Consider the following 22,415-nt stretch of genomic DNA (forward strand, 5'->3'; position numbering starts at 1 on the left):
ATTTACATCTATATGGGACTTTAGAGATTATCTAATCCCCTCATTCTACATATGAAAAAAATAAGATCTGAATGATAGGTACAATAAATTGATCAAAGTCAGACAAATATTAAGGGTCAGATTTGAGATCTTAAGTCAGTTCCTTTAATGTTAAATTCAGCACTATTTCGATTACACCATTCTCTCTCCAAAATAAGTTATGTTACATGATTTGGTCCTTACATCTCTCATTATTGACAGATTATTAATACTATAATTCAGACTATTAACACTATAATTCAAACCCAATTCTGTACCTTTCTGAAAGTTACTACACCAGTGTGTGGTAGCCTGGTAAGAAAATTTCTCTCTCTTTCTGTGTCTGTCTCTCTTCACCATAATAATTTCTTTAAGAAATATATTTCTCTTTGAAAGAAAACCCAAGGCTCAGGAAGTTGTGAAATGAATCAATGGACTAGAATTCTTTCACTTAATAAAATTAATTAAAATTTTAACGCAGCAAAAATGGGTCTTTAGGGACCAACAAGGCTAGTATTTCTGGTTTTGCAGATGAGAAAACTGAGATGATAAGAGGCTGATTTACCTAAGCTCATATCAGTAGTTAATCACATGGAGAAAGAGAACTCATGATTCTCCTAGTCCATTCTTCACCCCACTAATCCTCTAAACTGGTACCATAAAAGGTTAAAGACCATCATTGTTTGTCCTTAATAATAGTCATTAGTAGCTAACATGTTGAGAAGGTGCCATGTCTCATATGATTATTGAAAACCTATTCTCTTGATAATGACTAACTAGACAAATATCTTCCAGCAGACATAAGAGAGAAAAGATCTGCATTAACATGCTTGTGCCATAAGCTGAGCAAGGCTGGACAGATGTGCTAAGAGAAGGAGATTGTTACAGGTATGGGTGAGGGACTTGGTTCTCGCTATGCTTAGGCTGTTTTCATGCCTACCAGAGGTATTTCTGATTGCATTTTCTGTGAGTTTTACATAGGCCTCGGGGCTTTCTGGGATCACTATATCTGCAAAAAAAGCACAGTCTAAATTGATTTCTAAGCAATGGAAAATTCATTGTCCTTATGGAGGAAATAGTTTTCCTGGGAATGAGGAGGAAAAAAGCAAGTTATCATTTATCTAATTTGAAATACAAAGAAAGAACTGCAATTTGAGAATGACTGCTGTAAAGGAAGAGCTGTAAATCAGAGCAACAATATTTCTTTTCACAATATTTAAACATCTGGGATATCAATTATTAACTATCAAAGAAAAAGAAGAGAGTCACAGGAATATTTCCTAAGAATAAACCTAACATGTATAAAGGCTAATATATGACCATTCCTCATTAGTAACTGCTAATCAAATACAGGATTGATTTTGCCTCATGTACAAATCCCACTGATTTTAGAGGGAAGAAAATAGAGGTAAGATTCTAAAATCAGGACCACTTATATATCTTTGCTAGAATTTAAATTTCTACTTCTTTTAAAAGAATAAAATAAATGCTTTAACCTGCTAGACCAATAGCTCCCCGGAGATAGAAATCTTTGTCTTCTTGACCCTCTTCATCTTCAGAAGTCAGGGTTCTTGAAACTGCTGATTCTAGGTCACGACTAAGGTCGTAGTCATGATCCCACTCTAGAGGGATGGAGTCCACACTTGCAGGAGTATCTCGTCCTGACCTCTCACTTCGGAGAGGCTGGGGAAGTGAAAGTGAGAGGTTGGAGAATGGATGTGGAGATAGTATGCTGTCGGCAGACTTATCATGCCAGTGGATGTCAGAAAGATCTGCAGATTCATCCAGGTCCAGCTCTCTGTCAGATAAGTCATGCTCATCATCTGTCAGCTAAAAGTAAAAGTGACATAAGCCATGTTACTTTTTGTTTTTAGACTATTCTCTCTTTCATATTTCTTTTCTACCTAGCTTCCAATTTTCACCGTCCCCTTCCATATTTCTAGCTTAATCCTGAAAATATAAACTTCATATAATGAGAAAGTATAAACTTCATACAATGAGAATACAATTGAATTCATGTAGAACACAGGACTGTAAAAAATGAACAGACAAACTAGCAAAAGCGGTGCTCATCTCTAATATTTAAAGGTACACATGCATAGTCCACTCTTCCCTTTCCACACATTAAAAAAACTTCCAGCAGCTTCCAGACCCTCAGACATGAAAATAATCATTTTCAGAGAGAAAAAGATATGCCCTTGATTTTGTTATAAAGACTTTTCCACTTTTTGTTTCTAGTCAATTTTTACCCCATTTTGATACTTTGGTAAGTTTCTATATCTCTCTCTTATAAAAGCTGAATCCACTTAACAAAATTCTGAGTGTTATGAATAAGTATTTTAAGTGCTATATACAGGAATTTCTTATGGTATCATTCCATATGACCAAAAACCTCCTGACAGTAAATCTATGCTCATTTTTAATAATTATAGGCACATATGCACTGTCCACTCTTCCCTTACCACATATAAATATAGTTTCAGCAGCTTCCAGATCATTAGACATTAAAATAGTTCAGTTTTCAGAGAGAAAAAAAATACACCTAGATTTTGTTATAAAGACTTTTCCACTTTTTGTTTCTAGCCAATTTTCATCCTATTTTGATCCTTTGATAAGTTTCCATATTTCTCTCTGACAAGAGCTAAATCCACTTAACTAAATTCTGAGTGTTATGAATAAGCATTTTGAATGGTACATACAGGAAGGCGAATCAATTTCTTATGGTATCGCTCCACACGACCAAAGACCTCCTGACAGTAACGCCGAAGTTCATCCAGTTCTTCTTCAATGACAGCTGCATCCAGTGGTTCACTCTTTTCAATCAGTTGTTCACCTTGGAAAATTATCTGCTCAATTTTATGGTGATTTAGTGAAATTTCCTGCTGGAATGCCTAAATAGCACCAAAACCCAATGTAAATTTAATTATATAAATTCATATGAAATCATTAGAAACTGTTTACATATTTTAGTGCATTATAAGGAATTAGGCCATTAATCTATTATATTTGCTCTGCCCAGAAATAATTGGAGACTGTCAGAGACTTCCTAGAATAGATAATGAAAACATAAAGCCAGATTCATATGCCAGAAATTGAAACCACCAGCTTTCACTAGGAAAAACCCTCCTCTAAATGAATGAGAAAACAAGAACAAAATATTAATCATAGCTATTTAATACACTTTTGTATAACAGGGGAACAGATTCAGAGACAGAAATGGACTTATCAATCATTTGCTCTGAGCCCCTGATCACATAGTGAGAAAACTGAAGCCTTGAGATGTTAAATCACCCACTCAACCCATATAGTTGATATATAAATCAGCTAGATGATAACCAATGCCAGAAAAAAAAATCTTTTTGGATGTTTTGTGTTAATACAAAAATTTTAGTGTAAACTGTCACAATTGTCTATGATCACAGGAAAATAGTATCATTGAAGTAATATATAACTCATCACATTGTCATTGTGTAGATTCTACTAACATTATTTTAGAGTACTGGGCATGGAGGCAATTATAAATCCTTTGGGAATAAGATTATATAAACTCCCTTGATAAATCATATAAGTGCATATCAACTCTTCTAAAAAATTCTTTGGGGCAGCTAGGTGGCACAGTGGATAGAGCACTAGCCCTGAAGTCAAGAAGACCTGAGTTCAAATTTGATCTCAGATACTTACCACTTCCTAGTTGTGTGACCCCAATTGCCTCAGGGGGAAAATTTTTTCTTTTACCTTATTAAGACTTTCCATCTTCCAAAGTTGGCAAATTTCCTCTTATTTTGTCATAAATGATAATGAAGAATTAAAAGCTTTAATCTTGAGTAGATGGATACTTTTATAATGCCAATATTTGAAATTATCAGGAAAAAAACTTTAGCAATTTAGACAAGGAAACAGATTGTAAATGAAATCCCAATGAAACATTGCAGAAAGGTTGAAAAAATTGTTATACAAGTTGTACAGTGATTCAGTAAATTCCATTTTACAATAATATCTAGTATATTGTTGTTAGTCCTAAAACCAAGAAAATTGTTACAGATCTGTTTCCAGTCTTTTTCATTCTGTCCTATAACAGAGGAATCAAAATTAAGCTTCCATGAATTCTCTCTTTATTCTTCTCCCATGGAAGATCTGAGCCATATACAGTTTCTTACCCTAAGTTGTTTTATTTTGGCTTGAACATCACATTCTGAAAAATGTTCAATGTTTGTGAGCTGCAGATCCATTTCTGTTAGCCAGACTAGTATGCTATCACGAGCTGTCTCAAACTCTTCACGCTGGCCAATAAAATGCTGTGAGGAAAAGGAAAATAAGATTGATGTGTGGAAAATGTCTCTTTTCCTAAGGAAAATCTCTAGATCAGGAGTTCTTACCCCTTTTTTGGGGGGTATCAAGTAATGTTTTGGCAGTCTGGTGAAACTTATATATTATGTAAAATAATGTTTAAAATTAATAAAATATATACAATTACAAAGGAAACTAATTTTATTAAAATATTGTAACCAAAATATTAAAAAAAATTTCAAAGACCAAAGGCAGAAGTCCTTATTCTAGACCAATAAGCAGAAATTTCGCTACTTTTTTTTCTTCTTTCCCTTAACTCATTTCAGTTCCCTCTAATATTGTAAAATCAAAGAGATACATAACAAGATTCTTTTGGGTGGTTCAATTATCTAACCTTGTCTACATCATCTCCAAGTTAAGAAAAAAATGCAAGAAATACCTTGAGTCTGCGCAAAATGGAAGTGACACGCTTTTGTAAATTGTCCCATCTTTGATTGCCTTCATGGACCATCTGTTTCAAGCTACAAGCAGAGTCAGTACGATTTTCTCGAGCCAAGCGTCTATACTGTTTGTTGATGAGTTCCAGTTGGGTAAGACTTTCATGTACTTGTCGCTGAAAAGCCTAACATCACAAAAAAGAGAGAGAAACAGTAGCAAAATATTGTGTGAAAATTTCTCTATAAAAGTCTGTTGGTTTTCCTCTTGTCACAGTATGGGAGCAAATTAAGTTTAACAGTTTAAATTTCTGTTTACAGAACAAAGTATCCATTCTAATGAAAATGTTTAACTTAAAAAGTATTAATGTATCCAATAATTAATTAGCTTCTCTACTAAAGACGATTATGGCTTCTTAAAGGCTATTCTAACAAAAGGCAAGATAGGGAAGGTGCTAGAAAGACTAAATTTGGGTAGAGTAATGAAATCTATATCTACTGCCTGAGAGATCAACTGGTAAGTCTGGGGGGAACTATAAAAATAGTGGTCCTCACCCCTTGCTCCTGCTCACAGCTGAGTGAGACAATGGGTAAAGTGCCAGGACTGGAGTCAGGAAGATTCAGCTTCCTAAATTCATGTCTGGCCTTGGATACTTACTAGCTGTGTGACCTTGGACTTACTTGCCTCAGTTCCTCATCTGTATAATGAGCTGGAGAAGAAAATGGCAAACTTCTCCAGCATCTCTTCCAAGAAAACTCCAAATGGGGTCATGGAGATTTGGACATGATTGCACAACAATAGGAACAGTATCCACATTGATGAAATCATAGATCTTTGAGTTCTGAACAAGGTATGAATGCATTGCCTTATTGAATATCTTTTCATATATATGTTACTTTCACAGACATAATGTAGGAAAGTTATCAAAAATGATAGGTATATCCAATTTCAAGATTTATGTCTTATTAGGATTTGAAGGGAAAAGAGGTAGAAATCAAGTTATATTAGGGAAAAGGAAGAATGCTTCAATAAATAAAAAGATAATGTTGGATTTTCTTTGAACAGTATGGTAATTCAATTACCATTAGTAAATATAACAAAGATATTAAAAAGTTGTTTCCTTCTAAAGATTATCCATAAAATAGAAATAGAAATTCATTTGATGCAGTTTGTTCATGCCATGAAAAAACATAAGAAAAATATAATAAAAAGTGAAATACCCTTGACCCCAATAATTGCACACATTTAAATCTCTGCTATATGATTTTAAAAGGCCTGGCATTTTGGTGAGTAGAAAAAAAATCAAGCCAAAAAGAGAATTAAAAAAAAAAACACCCATTTGTTCAACAAATTGCTAAAAATCAAAATGTGATTCAGAAATTACCTTAGTACTGGAATACTTTTAGCATTAAAATAAAAGTTAAATGGGCATTTAGGAAAGCCATAGTTTTTAATTAAATTTCCATAAATATATCCACAAATATATGAATTAATTTTAAATTATGATGTAAATTTTAAAAATGATATTTTCATGTAAATTTAGTAAACATAAAGACCTTCTTTTAGATTTACAATTACTTTAAATATGCCAATCATTTTTTTAAACCAGACACTTAATTGCAATCACTTTATATTCTACTTTATGTCTGAAGAATCTTTATTCATATTGTACATATAGGGCCAGTCATCCCATCTTATCATTTAAAATGTATCTATGGTCTTAATTTGATAATCAGGTTATGACATTTTATCATGAAACGAAAGCATATCATTTCTGTTTCTTCTTGATGAGGCAATAGGAAAACAATTCAATAGTTAATTAGTGTGTATATTTTGAAGCTCATGGCCATCATTAATGCATTTCACCATCGAGGCTTCTGCCAAATTTCTATCTACTCTTTCTGAGACTCTTACTAGTCTTTCATGTGTAATCACTCTACTTGATTCTCCATTATATATTGATTCATATTTCTCCCTTGCTAAAGAGTGCAGAGGAGGGCAGAGTATTTGCTGTACTTGAATATAGAAAGACGTTTATTTATTCAAGAGAGCAGTGATGCTGTATTATGGTTTGGCAACCCCTCACATTTCATAGGACCTTCCTCCACACACTTGACTTCCCTGAACAAATATTACACATTTTCCATAAACACAATTTTCTTTCTTTCTTTCCTTTTTTTTTTTTTTTTTGGTTTATTCAATTTTGTAATTGTTTTTCTTGCTTAAGAAAACCTCCAGGGCTCAAATATATTTATTAAACTATTTAAGTGAAGCGCAGAGTAACATGCTGTCATAAAAGGAGCAAGAAAGATTAAAAATATATATATATATATATATCTAAAATGATTGTCATACTAGGATAAGACAACTATAAAAGGTTTTACCCTTAACAAAGTGGCTGAAGTGTAATTTTATACAGTAAGATCTCAAAATACTCTCAGGGTTCACATGAAATGGCATAAAGTCTCTTAAGATCTTCATATCATTTAAAAGCTTTTAGTTCTAAGTGGAATTTGCATTTATAGAAAAACAAATTTTCTGTGATTTAATGGTACAAATAGAAATTATTGCATTTATCAAGGATTTCTATAGAACTTATATTTCACATTCCCAGAATGTCTTCTTTCTATATGTTCTTCTAACTTCCCATGTATATGTATTACCTTTTCTCTATTATATTTTATGCTCCTCAAAAGAAATAATTGCATTCTTTATGTCTTCCTATAGTAAACAATAAATATTCAGAGAAGACAAAGTAACAGAATTGAGGTTTCTGGTCCTATTTTTTAGTATCTTGAGCAGATGGAGGCAAAAACTTCAATTACAACTGAATTGAATAAGATAAATGCTTTAAATTATTATTTAAGGGTTCAAACTCTAAAAAAAAGTTAAATTAATAATTTTCCTTAGTAACATGGCCATTAGTATCAAATAAAGAAAGAAGAGTCACAACAAATTGAAATAATGTTCAGCTGTGAAAATAGGAAGCAGCTGAGGAGTTTGAAAACTAATGTTTCATTAAATAGCAACTGATGGAATGGACAGAGGTTTTGAATAACTGGCAACAAATCTGGAACAAATTATTGAATGATTCCATTCTTAATGAATTATTGTGATATCATTTCTTTTTTTCAGCTTCACTTTTCACACCAACTTTAATTGAACAAATGCCAAATACAACCTAACTTTTATTATAATAAGCTGATTATGATTAATATGTTTGGTTCAAAATAAGAATAAAAAAACAAAAGAATTTTACCTTTAAAAACTTTTTAAAAAATTTAATAGCAAAAAATGAACAAAAGGGTTTTATTTATGATATCTATCTTTTTTGCACTGAAAAGTTTTTTTTAAGAAAAGAAAAATGGTGAGTTGATATTTTCAAATATAACATGGAATATTCTTGCTTTCTATTGCCTTTAAAATCTCTCCCAACTATGTGAGTGAAACATCACAGTTAGAATGACTAATGATTAGACAACTGAACTAATTTACCAGTTTCTTTGATTCTTATTCCACACACAAAATTGTAAAATAGAATAGATAATGGCTTTTCAATGATGAACTCAGCTGTATGATCTGAGAGTGCATTTAGTGAACAGTTTCCCTCGAACTGAGAAACAAGCAGTTGGCTGCTGTAACCGGATAAGTAGATATTGAATTTCAAACTTTGTAAGTCACCTCGAATTTCTTGAGCTCTTCCTTAGCAACTGTATACAGAACCCCAGAAGAACTGGGGAAGGCAGCAGTCTTCTCAGAAAGCTTTAGCCAGTCTTCAAAACGAGAATAATCATCCAGAAATTTCTGCCATAATCGCCAAGTCTCTTCAATTCTGTGGCCAAAAAAAAAAAAACCCAAAAAACAAAAAACAAAACCAGAGTTTAATTGTTCAAGACTGTTTACAGAAAAGAGTTCTGCTTGGGAGTAGGATGATAGCCACAGGATTGAGAGGGACCAAACAAGTAACAGTTGTGCCAAACAATAACTGTGTCTTAACCCAAATTTGACCAGGGTGAAAATAGACAACTGCTTGAGCTAAAATAAAACAGCTGTGTGTAGTTTTTTTTTTTTTTTCCTATGTCCTGAAGCCTGGATTTAGAATTTGTAGAACACAATACTGTAAGCAAGAAATATGAACTCCATTGAGTCTGTATAAGAGTTATAAATGCAACACCATATTTTACAGTCTATACATATGCCAATGTTCTAATGAAATAAAAATAAGGTTTGGGAATTGCAGTCCAACACAAGATTAGCCTCCCCTTCCTCACAAAATGGATGTTTTTGCAACCAATCAGTTTTCATAGCAGAGCTGACCAGAGAGGATTGAAACTTGTGTTTAAAGTTATTCCACTCTTTTCTCACCACTCTGATATTTTTTAGTACTTTCAATAATTGGCAGATAAATCATCTTTTATTTGTTACATTTTCATTGTTAATAAGTGAATGTTATTTTTTAGCAAAATCCTTTTGGCAAAATCACATTTTTCTGACTTTAAATTATCTAGATAAGGAAGTCATAAAATGGCTTGTTAAAGTTTTATTCCTTTTTGCATGCTCATATTATTACCAGCCTCACTTTAGGCTAGGGTAAAATTGTGGAATCAAGAATATTTTCTAGTATTATGAGCATTATGGAATAGTGACATATTTTTACACAAAATATTGTGTATGAGTGGGTTGGGTTCTCTCTCTCTCTCTCTCTCTCTCTCTCTCTCTCTCTCTCTAAAACAATTAAACAGCCTGCTTACTTGAGTCTCCTTTCCATAGACATTGCACAGATATTTCTCCATCTTCTGTCTAGGTTGCGTGTCGCCTGCTGAATGGAGTCACATTCTGATTCAGTAGCACATGCATCACAGTCATGGAGAAGTACCTCACACAGATTCAGTACTGATGCAACACCAGTGCTATGTTTTTCTATGTCTCTTTGAAGTTCCTAGAGGTGAACATATCATGCTTCAGTCAAAAATCAAAGGACATGCATGTAAAATGTGGCACCTGACAAAACTTGGTGCTTTTTAATATAATGAACATTCGACAAATATCTGTAGATTTATCTGACTGAGTTTTACCATTTGAAAATTTTATGTGCATCCAGTCATTAAGAACCAAGGGTTAAGAGCTGGCATTTTGAAAGCTACAGAGAAACAGGGAGAAAAAACTCCACAATTTATGAAATTTTATTGGATTATTGAAAGAAAATCATTTTTAAACTGGGAATGTGGTTGATAATATTTAAGACACTAAAATCTACTTTTAGAACTCAATATATATATAGATGAGTTGTAAGCCAAGTATAAACCAGGGACACCTTTCCCTAAACTAATTCAAATTTTAAGAATGATCTATGTGTACATATGTAGGATGAACTACATTCATTTCTAGCACCTATAGTGTGATATGGTAAAGAAGATACTCTACATTTTGGAGATCTGCATACACTTGAAAGAAGAATTTCTGAGTACGGTCATTTCTACTACATATGTCATCTTCCTGAATTCAAATATAGCATCAGACACAAATTGTGTAACTCTGGACAGGTCACTATATTCTATTTGCCTCAGCTTCCTCATCTGTAAAATGAACTGGAAAAAGAAATGACAAACTACTCCAGTATCTTTGCCAAGAAAACCCAAAATGGGGTCATGGAGAGTTGGACATGACTGAAATGACACAACAAAAAATATTCACATATATAATTTTTAAAGACTTAAATAATTTTGAGAGATTGGTAGAATAGATTACTCTCAAATAAAATAGATATTCTGAAGCTGAATCCACCTATGTGTACTATCTCCTGCAATTAAATTACGAACTCTTTAAGAACAAAGATTTTTCTTTCTTATTTCTAGGCCCAACACTTGGCACAAGTGCTTGACAAATAGCATATGCTTCCTAGTTGCTTTTTTCATTAATTCACTCAAAGGTAACTAGATGAGAGATAAATAGTGGTACACAGCAAACATATACACAATATAGTGCAATAGATACACATAGAGATAGAAAAAAAAGAGAAAGAGAGTGAATGAGAGAAAGAGAGAAAGAAAGGAAGAGAGAGAAAGAGAAGAAAGAGAGAGAGGAAAGAGAGAGAAAGAGAGGAGAGAAGGAGAAAAAGAGAGAGAAAAAAAAAGAAAGGAAGGAAGTTAGGAAGGGAAGGAGGAAGAGAGGGAAGAAGGGAGGGAGGGAGGAAGGGAGGGAGGAAGGAAGGAAAGAAAGAAGGAAGGAAGGGAAGTAATGAGGGAGGGAAGAAGGAAGGAAGGAAGGATGGATAGATGAGTAGATGGATAGATGAACAGATAGGTAGGAGGCAGTTTTAACCATTTTGTATTGTGAAGCTATCTTCAGTCAGGTGGAAACTAGGACCCTTCTTAAAACAATACACACACACACACACACACACACACACACACACACATAATTGTAGGTGATAAGAGATTTATGAACCATAGTGTTTTAAATACTTTTCCACTACAACTCAATGATGTATGCATGGTAAAAAAATAACTAAACTTGGCATACAACTTTGGGGTCAGAAGATTGATATGTTTAAATCAGATTTCTGAAATTAATGAGCTGGTTGTCCTAAGACACATCATTTAATTTTGTAAACCTATTTCCTCAACCTTAAAATGGAGGTAGACTTATGTGTAACTACCTATTTCATAATACTATTTTGAGGAAAGTTCTTTGAAAACCTTAAAAAAGCTAAGTTAAGTGTAGCTTTTTAATATTACAAATGTTCTCATTTGACAGATGAAGAAATAGATTCAGCTAAGGAATTTTTATCAATTCTTCCAAATATCTTATTTCTTATCAATCAATGTATTACAGAGGTTTCAATAATGTATCTGTAGGGATAAAAAAAGAAATTACATATCATTTGTATGACAAACTTTTCCCATCATACCTTAATGTAATAGTTTGGAATATCAGTGGGTTGGGAGAGTAAGAAAGCATGATCTATTAACATGATTTGCCCACCATAATATATAATCCTCCACATAATTCAGATGAAAGAGACAATTGTGACCCCATCTGCAAAATTTGTTCTTATTAAATTGCTCAATTAATTAAGGTTCTTTGGCCTTATTAAGTTATCAATTTGTTATATTCTTGTTAATTTCATTTTATTCCAATGTTGTAATATTCTAGGTAGAACTTTTGTGAACATGAAACTGATTTGATCACAGTTACCCTACTGTAACAATCCTGTTGCAATCTTCTGAATTCCTACTGCCTTTTCCAAAGGGGGAGAGTGAAAGTAGTGAGCACTGAATGGTTCAACTCAATCCAAGAAATAATACTCTTAGTTTAAAAAAGTCTAATGTGTGACCATACTGAGCAGCTCCAGTTCATGGGCAATTCAACCTTCTTGGGTCTCTGTTTCTTGACTAACATAAATTGATTGATCAATTGATTGATAGATAGATGGAATCTGGATATATAGATGGATTAAAGTTCTTTCCAGTTCTAAATTCTATGAAGTAGCTGGTTGGTATAGTGAATACAGAACTGAACATGGAGTCAGGAAGACCTGAATCTGAATCTTGCCTTAGATATTTACTACTGGTATTAACACTGGGTAAGTCATTTAACCACTTCTCAGTTTTTCCCCCCTAGAAAATGGGAATAATGTACTTCTCTCATAGAGTTGTGAAGATTAAGTGAGATAAATATAAAGTGCTTTGCAAATTTTAAAGCACCATATAAAGAGTAGCTATTATTGTTATTTATTTATATAGGAATAATTTATCTTGTTTAAATAAAAGTCAAGGAATTAACAAATTATTCTTTAGAATATTTGTATGTACAAACACAAAAAATATGGCATCAGTCTCCATATTGTCCTTTATGTAATGAGCTCCAGCCTCAGTCTAGACCAAGACCATATCACAACTTTGGCAAAATCCTTTTGATATTTAACACTCTAAATATTACAAAAATGTTATAATAATATCTATGATCTTACTGTTAACATAATGATATAATGCATCAAGGAACTTTTTGTTTATTAACACTATAAGAATAATTGATCATTATATAGTGTCATTCTAATTTAAACCCTGAAAAGGCAGCAGTTATTTCTAAAGAACAGATAGGGAAATTATTAGATAATATTTCCAAGAGACATGCTCCTATTCATTAGTAAACATTTCTAATTGATTCTTTTATTTTTGAAAAATATTTTAAAGCATCTAAACACCTAAAAAAAATCTATGTTTACATTGGAAAACAGTACTTGGATAATTAATTTTCTGATATTTCTCTTTCAGATCATTCTTTTTCTTTAGTGTTGATAAGAAAAAAAGAACTAGACTTTGGATAAGCCCAATTAAATTTCCCAATATTACTAAAAGTCCATATGAAATTAAAAAGAAAAAATTAATATCAAATCAATAAACAATTGTTAAATGCCTGTGTACATGGCATAAAACTTTGCATTAATAAAATATTTAAATTTGCTTAATTGGAAAAAATTATCTTCAATAATAGTAGAATAAATATGTAAGCACACTAATGTTATTATTAAAGAAATAAGAAAAATCTAATTAAAATTCTAAGTATACAATATATCAATTAGTTTTCTGTAAGCATGGAATTGTTTATTAAATTATTTTAAATATTTATGATGTCCTTGACAAAATATGACTAACTTTAGCATTTCCTTGACAACTTATTTACTTGAAAGAGCTATTATGTGCCCCTTTAGTCTTTTATTCTCTAGCTTAAACATTCCCCGGTTGATCAGTGTTAGGGAGTGTTAGGATCGGAGATAATGAGTCATCTTACTAGAAAGATATCCCCAAACTCTCAGGGTTATATCATTAACTATAAGATGAGATGTAACTAGATGTACTCTGGAGATCTGACCTGCTTGTCAGGTCAAATTATTGACCTCTCTGTTTCTGGGTCTTTTTCTTTTCCAATAAACACTCCACATAGTTGTGGGACCTATAATTTTAAATTATAAATCTGACCATTTTATTATAAATCTTCAGTGATTACCTACTGAAACTAGAATTAAATGTAAATATTTCTGCTTGAAATATAAAGCCTTCTATAATCTGTTTTTTTTTCCTCTCTTTTCTTTTTCAATTCAAATGTCTATTCTGTAATCATTTACTAAAAATTCAATAAATAGAATTGTATAGTGCCTTCAGGCATTTTTTAAATGTATACAAACTAATTTCTAAATGCAATATTCCCTGGCCTTGATTAGCTAATCCAACGGGCTGAATCAATTGGGAATAGTATGCTTGGATGAATAATCTTTCATCAGAATGTGAGCTTCTTGAGAGAGAGAGACATCTGTCTTCTGTCTGACTTTGTGTTCCCGAAATTTAGCACTAGGCAGTTAATAAAAACTGATTAATTTGGATGTTAGTGTGGTAGATATGAGATTTCTGGTGAAGGTCTAGAGTTTCTCACATGGAACTTATGTCTAAATCTGAGATACAAAGATGAATGAGGATCAGTGATATGACATAGCTTTTAGGGGAATCAGAAATAAGGTCCCCTGACTTTAGGGGGCTTCTATTCTAACAATCTGTCAGTGATTCTAAAGTCCTCTGCTTTGGAGTCTGTGACCAAGGCCCCCACACCTTCTCAGGTTGTTCTAACAACTATCCCAACAACTGTTTTTAAGAATCTATCTGATTCTAAAGTCTTCTGGCCTCAAGATAGTCCCACAAATCAAACTCCTGAGATAACAATGAATAGATCACTCCTCAATTCATTGCTGACTGTCAGATGGATAATCTGTTGATCAATGATAGCCAAATTCCAGAGACCATTCCTTGGTTCTACCTCTGGGTCATAAAATTAGCACATCTAAAATGGTCAATGGATATGAATAAACAATTTTCAGATGATGAAATTGAAACTATTTCTACTTATATGAAAAGGTGTTCTACCATGCTCAAAAAGTTATCAAACTGCATACCCTTTGATCCAGCAGTGTTACTATTGGGTTTATATCCCAAAGAGATCTTAAAGAAGGGAAAGGACCTGTATGTACAATAATGTTTGTGGCAGCCCTTTTTATAGTGGCCAGAAACTGGAAACTGAGTAGATGCCCATCAATTGGAGAATGGCTGAATAAATTGTGGTATGTGAATATTACGGAATATTAATGTTCGGTAAGAAATGACCAATAGGATGATTTCAGTAAGGCCTGGAGAGACTTAACTGATGCTGAGTGAAATGAGCAGGACCAGGAGATCATTTTATACTTCAACAACAAAACTATATGATGATCAATTCTGATGGACCTGGCCATCTTCAGCAATAAGATGAACCAAATCAGTTCCAATGGAGCAGTAATGAACTGAAGCAGCTACACCCAGTGAAAGAACTCTTGGAGATGACTAAGAACCCTTACATAGAATTCCCAATCCCTATAGTTTTGCCCGCCTGCATTTTTGATTTCCTTCATAGGCTTATTGTACACTATTTCAGAGTCTGATTCTTTTTGCACAGCAAAATAACTATTTGGACATTTATACTTATTTTGTATTTAATTTATACTTTAACATATTTAACATGTGTTGGTCATCCTGCCATCTAGGGGAGAGGATGGGGGGAAGGAGGGAAAAAATTGGAACAAAAGGTTTGGCAATTGTCAATGCTGTAAAATTACCCATATATGTAACTTGTAAATAAAAAGCTATTAAAAAAAAAAAAAGGTGTTCCAAATGATTATTGATCAGAGAAATGTAAATTAAGACAACTCTGAGATACCACTACACACCTCTCAAATTGGCTAAGATGACAGGAAAAGATAATGATGAATGTTGGAGGGGATATGGGAAAACTGGGAAACTGATACATTGTTAGTGGAGTTGTGAACAGATCCAACCATTCTGGAGAGCAATTTGGAACGATACTCAAAAAGTTATCAAACTGTGCATACCCTTTGATCCAGCAGTGTTTCTACTGGGCCTATATCCTAAGAAGGTCTTAAAGAAGGGAAAGGGACCTGTATATGCAAAAATATTTGTAGCAGCCCTTTTCATAGTAGCTAGAAATTGGAACTTGAATGGATGCCCATCAATTGGAGAATGGCTGAATAAATAGTGGCATATGAATGTTATGGAATATTATTGTTCTATAAGAAATGACCAGCAGGATGAATACAGAAAAGCTTGGAAAGACTTACATGAACTGATGCTAAGTGAAATGAGCAGAACCAGGAGATGATTATACACTTCCACAACAATATTATATGAGGATCAATTCTGATGGAAGTGGCTCTCTTCAACAATGAGAGGATCCAAATCAGTTCCAATTGATCAGTAATGAACAGAACCAGCTATACCCAGTGAAAGAACACTGAGAAATGAGTGTGGATATGCTAATTTTTTAGCAATTTACAACATAGCAATTATACTCTTTCTATTATTGTTTGCTTGCATTTTTGTTTTTCTCCTCAGGTTATTTTTATCTTCTTTCTAAATCTGATTTTTCTTGTGCAGCAAGACCATTGTATAAATATGTATACATATATTGTATTTAACATATACTTTCACATATTTAACATGTATGAGACTACCTGCCATCTAGGGAAGGAGATGGAGTGAAGGAGGGGAAAAATTGGAACAGAAATTTTTGCAAGGGTCAATGTTGAAAAATTATCCATGCATATGTTTTGTCAATAAAAAGCTATAATAAAATGAAAAAAATTAGCATATCTATAACATGAAGAACTAGATAAACATGTCTCCTTGCTTCTGTTTCTTTGCTAAATTCTCTTTGAATTTAGACAGCTTCAAATGGCTTTATGATTACAATAAATTTTGTCTTCTTGATGTGGAAATGAGTTTAAGCCTGGAAATTTTTTTGAGATTCCTCACAACACTAATCTGTGACCCCAACCTTTTGGGGTCCCTTCCCAACCTCAACAGCAGGATGCCAAGATTTGATATATACTTATATTTCATAAAATAATAAAGAAAATTAATATTGAAAATTGACTTAACTTCTTTTAATCACTGAATGATTCAACCTTACATTTTAGTGCTAAATGCCAGATTTGCTATATGTATATTAATAGTATTTTAAAAAAAATCAAAGGGTCAGAGTTAGAGCTGGAAGAAATCTTAGAGAACATTGAATCCAACTTTCTCATTTTATGTGGAAAAATAAAAATAGAAACAACCTGATGTAAAGGATTTACCCAAAGTCATATAGCTAGTAAGTAGCTAAGGCAGTTTGAACCTCAGTCTTCCTTATTCCAAGTCCAGTGTTCTTTTCATTACAAAATGCTGCCTTCAAGAAAGTACCTGGTAGCTTAAATATAATTTATGCAAAAATTCTTGCATAAACAAATTCACTCTTAGGAACAACAAGCATAAAAACTTTTGATCCTAATTATATTTAAAATCTTCTCTAAATCTTGAAAAGAATAAAAGACTGCTTTTTAAAGTTTTTATAAGTGGAATGGGGATGCAAAAACAAATAAAGCAAGTACCCTTTTGCATGGTTCACAACAGACATACCTCACCTTAAAATGTTGAAGAAATCAGTGGGCTGCCCTTTGTACTTCCAGTGGCAAAGACAATTGAAACCAAACAATGATACTATAAAGTGCATTTTGTCTTGGAACACTTTCCGTATTTAGTTGTAATTGTTCATCCTTCATTCTCAAAGACGACTGTGACATTAGATAGATGATACTTTGACATGCAAGGGAGAGCTTGCAAGGTCACCTGACTCAATTTCACCTCTAGAGCCATCTGGGTCTAGTGGCAAGATATAGATCAAGAGGACTAGAAATGGCACTGGATGCACTGGGAGATCTTGGCCTTTTTAAATGAAGCTACAACTATTCAGTGATTAAGGTAGCAATTGAGACAAAAGAAATCCTCTTTCACCTAGTCAAAAAAATGTAAATGAATAAATAAATCTGGGAGGAAAAGACCCTCAGTATTTCTGGAAAAAGCATAAATGATTACTATTTACATTCAATTTGAATCAACTGGGATCCAAACAATAACCAAGTGGGATCACGGCCAAGGACCTATTAGTGGCCAATGAGAATCAGATTGGTTTTGATGTAAGACATGTCCTCAAAAAAGAAATCTAGCAGGTAAACTCAAAGATATCTTGGGAGAGTTACATAGGTGCAAAACAAAAGGGAAAAAGTGATTTAAAAAATATCTTAGGTAACCGTTTGATACCCTATGTGGTCAGAGGAAGGAATGGTAGGGAGGCATTATTGGCCTAAGCTTTCACTTTATTGGGTTTTCTTTGTATCATCACCTTTCCATATGCCCTGTCCAGGAGGTGGATCATTTTGGAATTTACAAAACAAAACCAGCAAACAACAACAAAAATCCAATAAAACTTTTCTTTCTTCCCTTTAATATATATTTTAAAAGTTATACCTGCTGTTCATTAAGTTTCTTTTGTATCTCCTCAGAGTCACAGGAGTCATAGACAATAGGCTTAGCTAGCTCTGATTCAATGTGTGCCAGCCAGGATCTGAGGCTGCTCATATTCTTGTCCAGCTGCTGCACAGCCACCAGGGTCTCCTTGAGCTTTTTCACCCTATTGGAAGAGACCAGAACACTCAACTTCATTAAAGTGCTCCATTTAGATATCATTTTCACATAACTATAAGCAAGGTTGTTATTTTATATTAACTAAGGGCTATTTGATCCTCTGAAATCCTTCGCACATCAACATTTCACTCCCTCACCCTCTCTATCCCCTCCCCAACAACCAAATTTCAAAGCAAAATTATGTCTAAATCCAGAGAACATAGTAACTACATTATACATATGATACATGTTGGATCACATTTTGATAGTAATACTCAGTATCACAGAATCAGATCACATATTCATATAGCACTTCACATATTATAACTATTCCAAAACTGGAAGTTTTAATTTAGTGGGATATGTCTCAGCAAGCAAACATTAATACTGAAAAGCTTATTTTAGAGGACAAAATAAATGTATGTCAAACAATACACCATTCTGTTTGAACATCTGTCAAGTATTTGATTAATGTCAAATGTCAAAAGTACATTAGTCAAATGTACTTTTAAAATTCAAATATCACATGTCATTCCATCTACTGCCATTAAATCACTTTTAGCAGTGTTCTTAGAGATGAATCGAAGCTGCATGGTATTTGTGTGTGTGTGTGTGTGTGTGTATGTGTGTGTGTGTGTGTGTGTGTATGTACTTTCTCAATACCAATATTATAGTGTCATTTAGTTGATATTTGATTTACAAAGAATCTTATATACAATTTCTCACATTTGATCTTCACAAAACTCAGAAAAGCTATTTTATCTAATGCTAAAAAATAATCCTGTCAAAACTTCAGTTCTTGTCTTCTGACTTATCACAACTCACTCATTTGATAAAATATTCCAAGGTAAGGGGCTAGCTCTATCACATTTTTTTAAACTTGTAAAAGTTGACTCCACATCTTTTTATCTCTTGATCAAATACAGCTTAGCCAGGCATTTAACACATGTGAAAGGGAGACTTAGAGACTTTTTTTTTTACTCATTTCCTGAATACATAAGAAAAATAATTTTAAAAAAATAAGCATGCCTTTTATGTGATAAACATTGTACCATATAAAGAATGGAGCATTTTTAGAAATTGTTAACTGGAATTTCTAATACCAGGAGCTCACAACCAGTTTTTTTGTAAAGTCTAATTAGAAGTGAGAGACTTGTAATTCTCCCTAATATTTCAAGGATAACAAGTATTTTTTAGACATGTGGTACACATCAGTTCTTGCATGAAACAGGGGCATAGCATAGGAAGGGTAGTATGGCAATAACTTTCAGCCACATTACATTGCAGACTTTTTGCTTCCAGAAATGCAAGGTGAGAATGGGAAAGAAGTTATAGTAATATTTTGTGAACCTGATTGTTAAGCAAGCTACCTTATTGTATTTGGTCTGTAAGCAACTTCAATCCTTTAGATTAATCATAGGACTTGAAAGTAAACAAATAACAACAACAAAAATATTGCCACCAAAACTAAAGAAGCTCTGTAATAGTACTAATTTGGCAAAAATAAAGATAACCATTTTAGACTTTCTAGTTTTGTGGTAGTTATCAATTTAAGATAACTTTTGTTGTTATAAAATAACAATGTATGTGGCATAGTGAATTAAGAGCTTTCCTGAAGGATAGAATGATAGAAGTTTTAGTCCTGTCTCTTGATATATAATGATTATGTGGTCCTGAACAAATTACTTAACCTCTTAGACTAAGTTACTGAACAATTGCAGACCTATATTGGTAGTTTCCTCACAAGATATTTATCTCTAACAATGAATCCATAGATCCAGAAAAAAGAATAAATTAAAATAAAAACATCTGTTGAAAAAGCTGAGATTATGGGCATGCTTTATTTTTCATGGGAAATATTTTAGTAATTCTGTAAAAATTTAAATGATTTGAAATTTTAGATTTACTAACAATTGTTGAAATGTAATATTAATGTTTTTATTACAATTCAAGTTGATTCTAATGACATTAAACTATCCTTATTTCATGATCTAATGTTTTCCTCTCAAAGTTCAGTTTTTCAGAATCTGTTTTATTAAATGTGTTGTGCTTTATCAAAAAACCTGATGATACTGATCCCACTTTATTCGTGATTGAATTGCTTTCCAACTAGAACCTAATAATAATCCATTCATACTTCTGCCTGGTCCTTCTGATAGCCTCACACACACGGTTTCAGGAGAGTTGACCAAAGTTCAAGACATAGTATGTAGCTAGGTAAGTCTCATAGAGAAATGAAGCCCATTACATTTAGAGAATGCTCTAATTAAGTTAACCAGATAGCAATAATTTCACCCTTAAGGCATAATTTGAAATAACAAAAATAGGACCTTTGTAAGTTCCAATCTAAACCATTTTATTGGGGGTAATGGTAAATGCAATAGCTGCTAAAAAACATAACTGGTGGAAAATTTTGATAATCAAGAGAAAGGATTTGTTTTCTTCTTCAAATATATTCAAAGAAACAGTTTGTTTAATAATTATTCAAGATGTATCTAGATTGAAAAGTATAACTGGAACATAAATTAAATTAAATTTAGCAAATATAGAAATTGAAGAATAAAATTTCTGTTAAGTTTTCTATATTCCTTTTCTTCATAAGTAAAGAAGACCAAAAAACAAATATTTGTTATGCTTTTGACCACCTATAACCCTTGTGTGACTAACTGTAAAGGTTAAGATTTACTTGGAAATAAAAAATGCAATTTATTTTTTTCAGAGTACAGTCATTATCCACTGCACTTTGCATTTTCAGGAAATGGAAATCATAGCTTTGCAGCATGAGTTACCATGATTCATTCATGAGAGACTTTTATAAACAGGTTTAAAAGCACAGACTGTGCCCTGCCCCCAAGTGCTCATGTTTTCATTCTCTTGAAAATTTTGCTATGCAGTTATATAGAGAGCTCATTCAGGTTTCTAAGATTTGTTATTTCTGCTGAGTGCCAATAATTGATGAAATTCAGTTTGAATGCCTGATGGGTACAAAGCTGCAAAACATAATAGTTATAATTTAAAAAAAAAAAGTAATTAGGTGCCATTCTGAATGGTGAGAAGCACCAAATTCCAAATCAGAAGATATGGTTTCAAATTTCAGCTCTATCCTCGATTGGGATCTAAGGTAAGTCTTTTAATCTTTTTGGGCATCAGCTTTCTCATTTGTAAAATGAGGGGAGTGGCCTTGATATTACCAAATTTCTGATACTATAACCTTTGTTATCTGTATGGTTTTGTAAAAAATCCAATTTGCCCTTATATTAATAGCTAGATCATTTGATTCAAAATCCACTTGACTTCTAATACAGTAAATATGCAAAGTTCAAAAATGTAAAATTTTTAATTTGGTAATTAAAGCTCTCCATAAACTGGCTTCCACCTACTTTTCCAGTCCTGTTTAATATAACTTCTGTTCACATGTCTTCCATTTCACTAAAAACTGCTCTGGGAAGCTAAGTGAAATAATGAATGCAGTACCAATACTAGAATCAAGAAGACTCAGTGTCAGACACTTAGTGATTGTATAACCCTTGCCATCTTACTCAGTTCTGATTGCCTCAGTTTTATTATCTGTAAAATGAGCTTGAGAAGGGAACGGAAAACAACTCCAGTATTTTTGCCAAAACAAACAAACAAACAAACTAAACCTTAATGGGTTCACGAAAATTTGGAAATGACTGAAAAATGACTGAACAGAAATAAAACTAGCCTGGTGGTTCGTTCCCCACCTACAACATGCTTTCCATGCTTTTGTGTAAGTACTCCCTTTTTTGTCACCGACACTCTTTCTTTACCCCTATATCAGAAAAGTCCTACCTTCCTTTAAGGTAGAGCTCAGAAATTATTTTTTACATGAAGTCTTTTCTCAGGCATCCCAATTATTAAAGAAATTACAAATTATATACAAATTATGTACAAAGAATCTTTTTCTCTGAGAAGTTGTATTGCTCAAGTACAATGTAATCTTCTTGAATATACAGGGACTATCATTGTTTTTTAGTAGTTGGGTTCTGCATAAAACCTATTGTCAGGGTGGTGATACCATAATGCTACTGAAATGCTTGTTCACTGTGTCTTTCAGGGACAAGCTCCTCTTTAAAACAAACGATTCCAGGAAAGACAAGAATGATCAAC

General features: G+C 32.9%; 1 protein-coding gene across 4 annotated transcripts in view; it reads right to left on the bottom strand.

Annotated features, from left to right (window-relative positions):
* Positions 1-22,415, bottom strand: part of SYNE1 (spectrin repeat containing nuclear envelope protein 1) — a 593,997-nt gene that overhangs the window by 26,066 nt on the left and 545,516 nt on the right. For 3 of the 4 annotated variants that reach the window (XM_051997964.1, XM_051997961.1, XM_051997963.1), the window contains 8 exons: positions 18,129-18,291; positions 9,492-9,679; positions 8,422-8,572; positions 4,745-4,927; positions 4,176-4,313; positions 2,718-2,909; positions 1,515-1,848; positions 959-1,027 (listed from right to left, as the gene is read on the bottom strand). In XM_051997964.1, coding sequence (XP_051853924.1) covers positions 959-1,027; positions 1,515-1,848; positions 2,718-2,909; positions 4,176-4,313; positions 4,745-4,927; positions 8,422-8,572; positions 9,492-9,679; positions 18,129-18,291 — 1,418 coding nt within the window. The remainder of the gene's footprint in view (positions 1-958; positions 1,028-1,514; positions 1,849-2,717; positions 2,910-4,175; positions 4,314-4,744; positions 4,928-8,421; positions 8,573-9,491; positions 9,680-18,128; positions 18,292-22,415) is intronic. The other variant, XM_051997962.1, reaches the window with a different exon arrangement.

Source organism: Antechinus flavipes, chromosome 4 (assembly GCF_016432865.1).
Source record: "Antechinus flavipes isolate AdamAnt ecotype Samford, QLD, Australia chromosome 4, AdamAnt_v2, whole genome shotgun sequence".
NCBI lineage: Eukaryota > Metazoa > Chordata > Mammalia > Dasyuromorphia > Dasyuridae > Antechinus > Antechinus flavipes.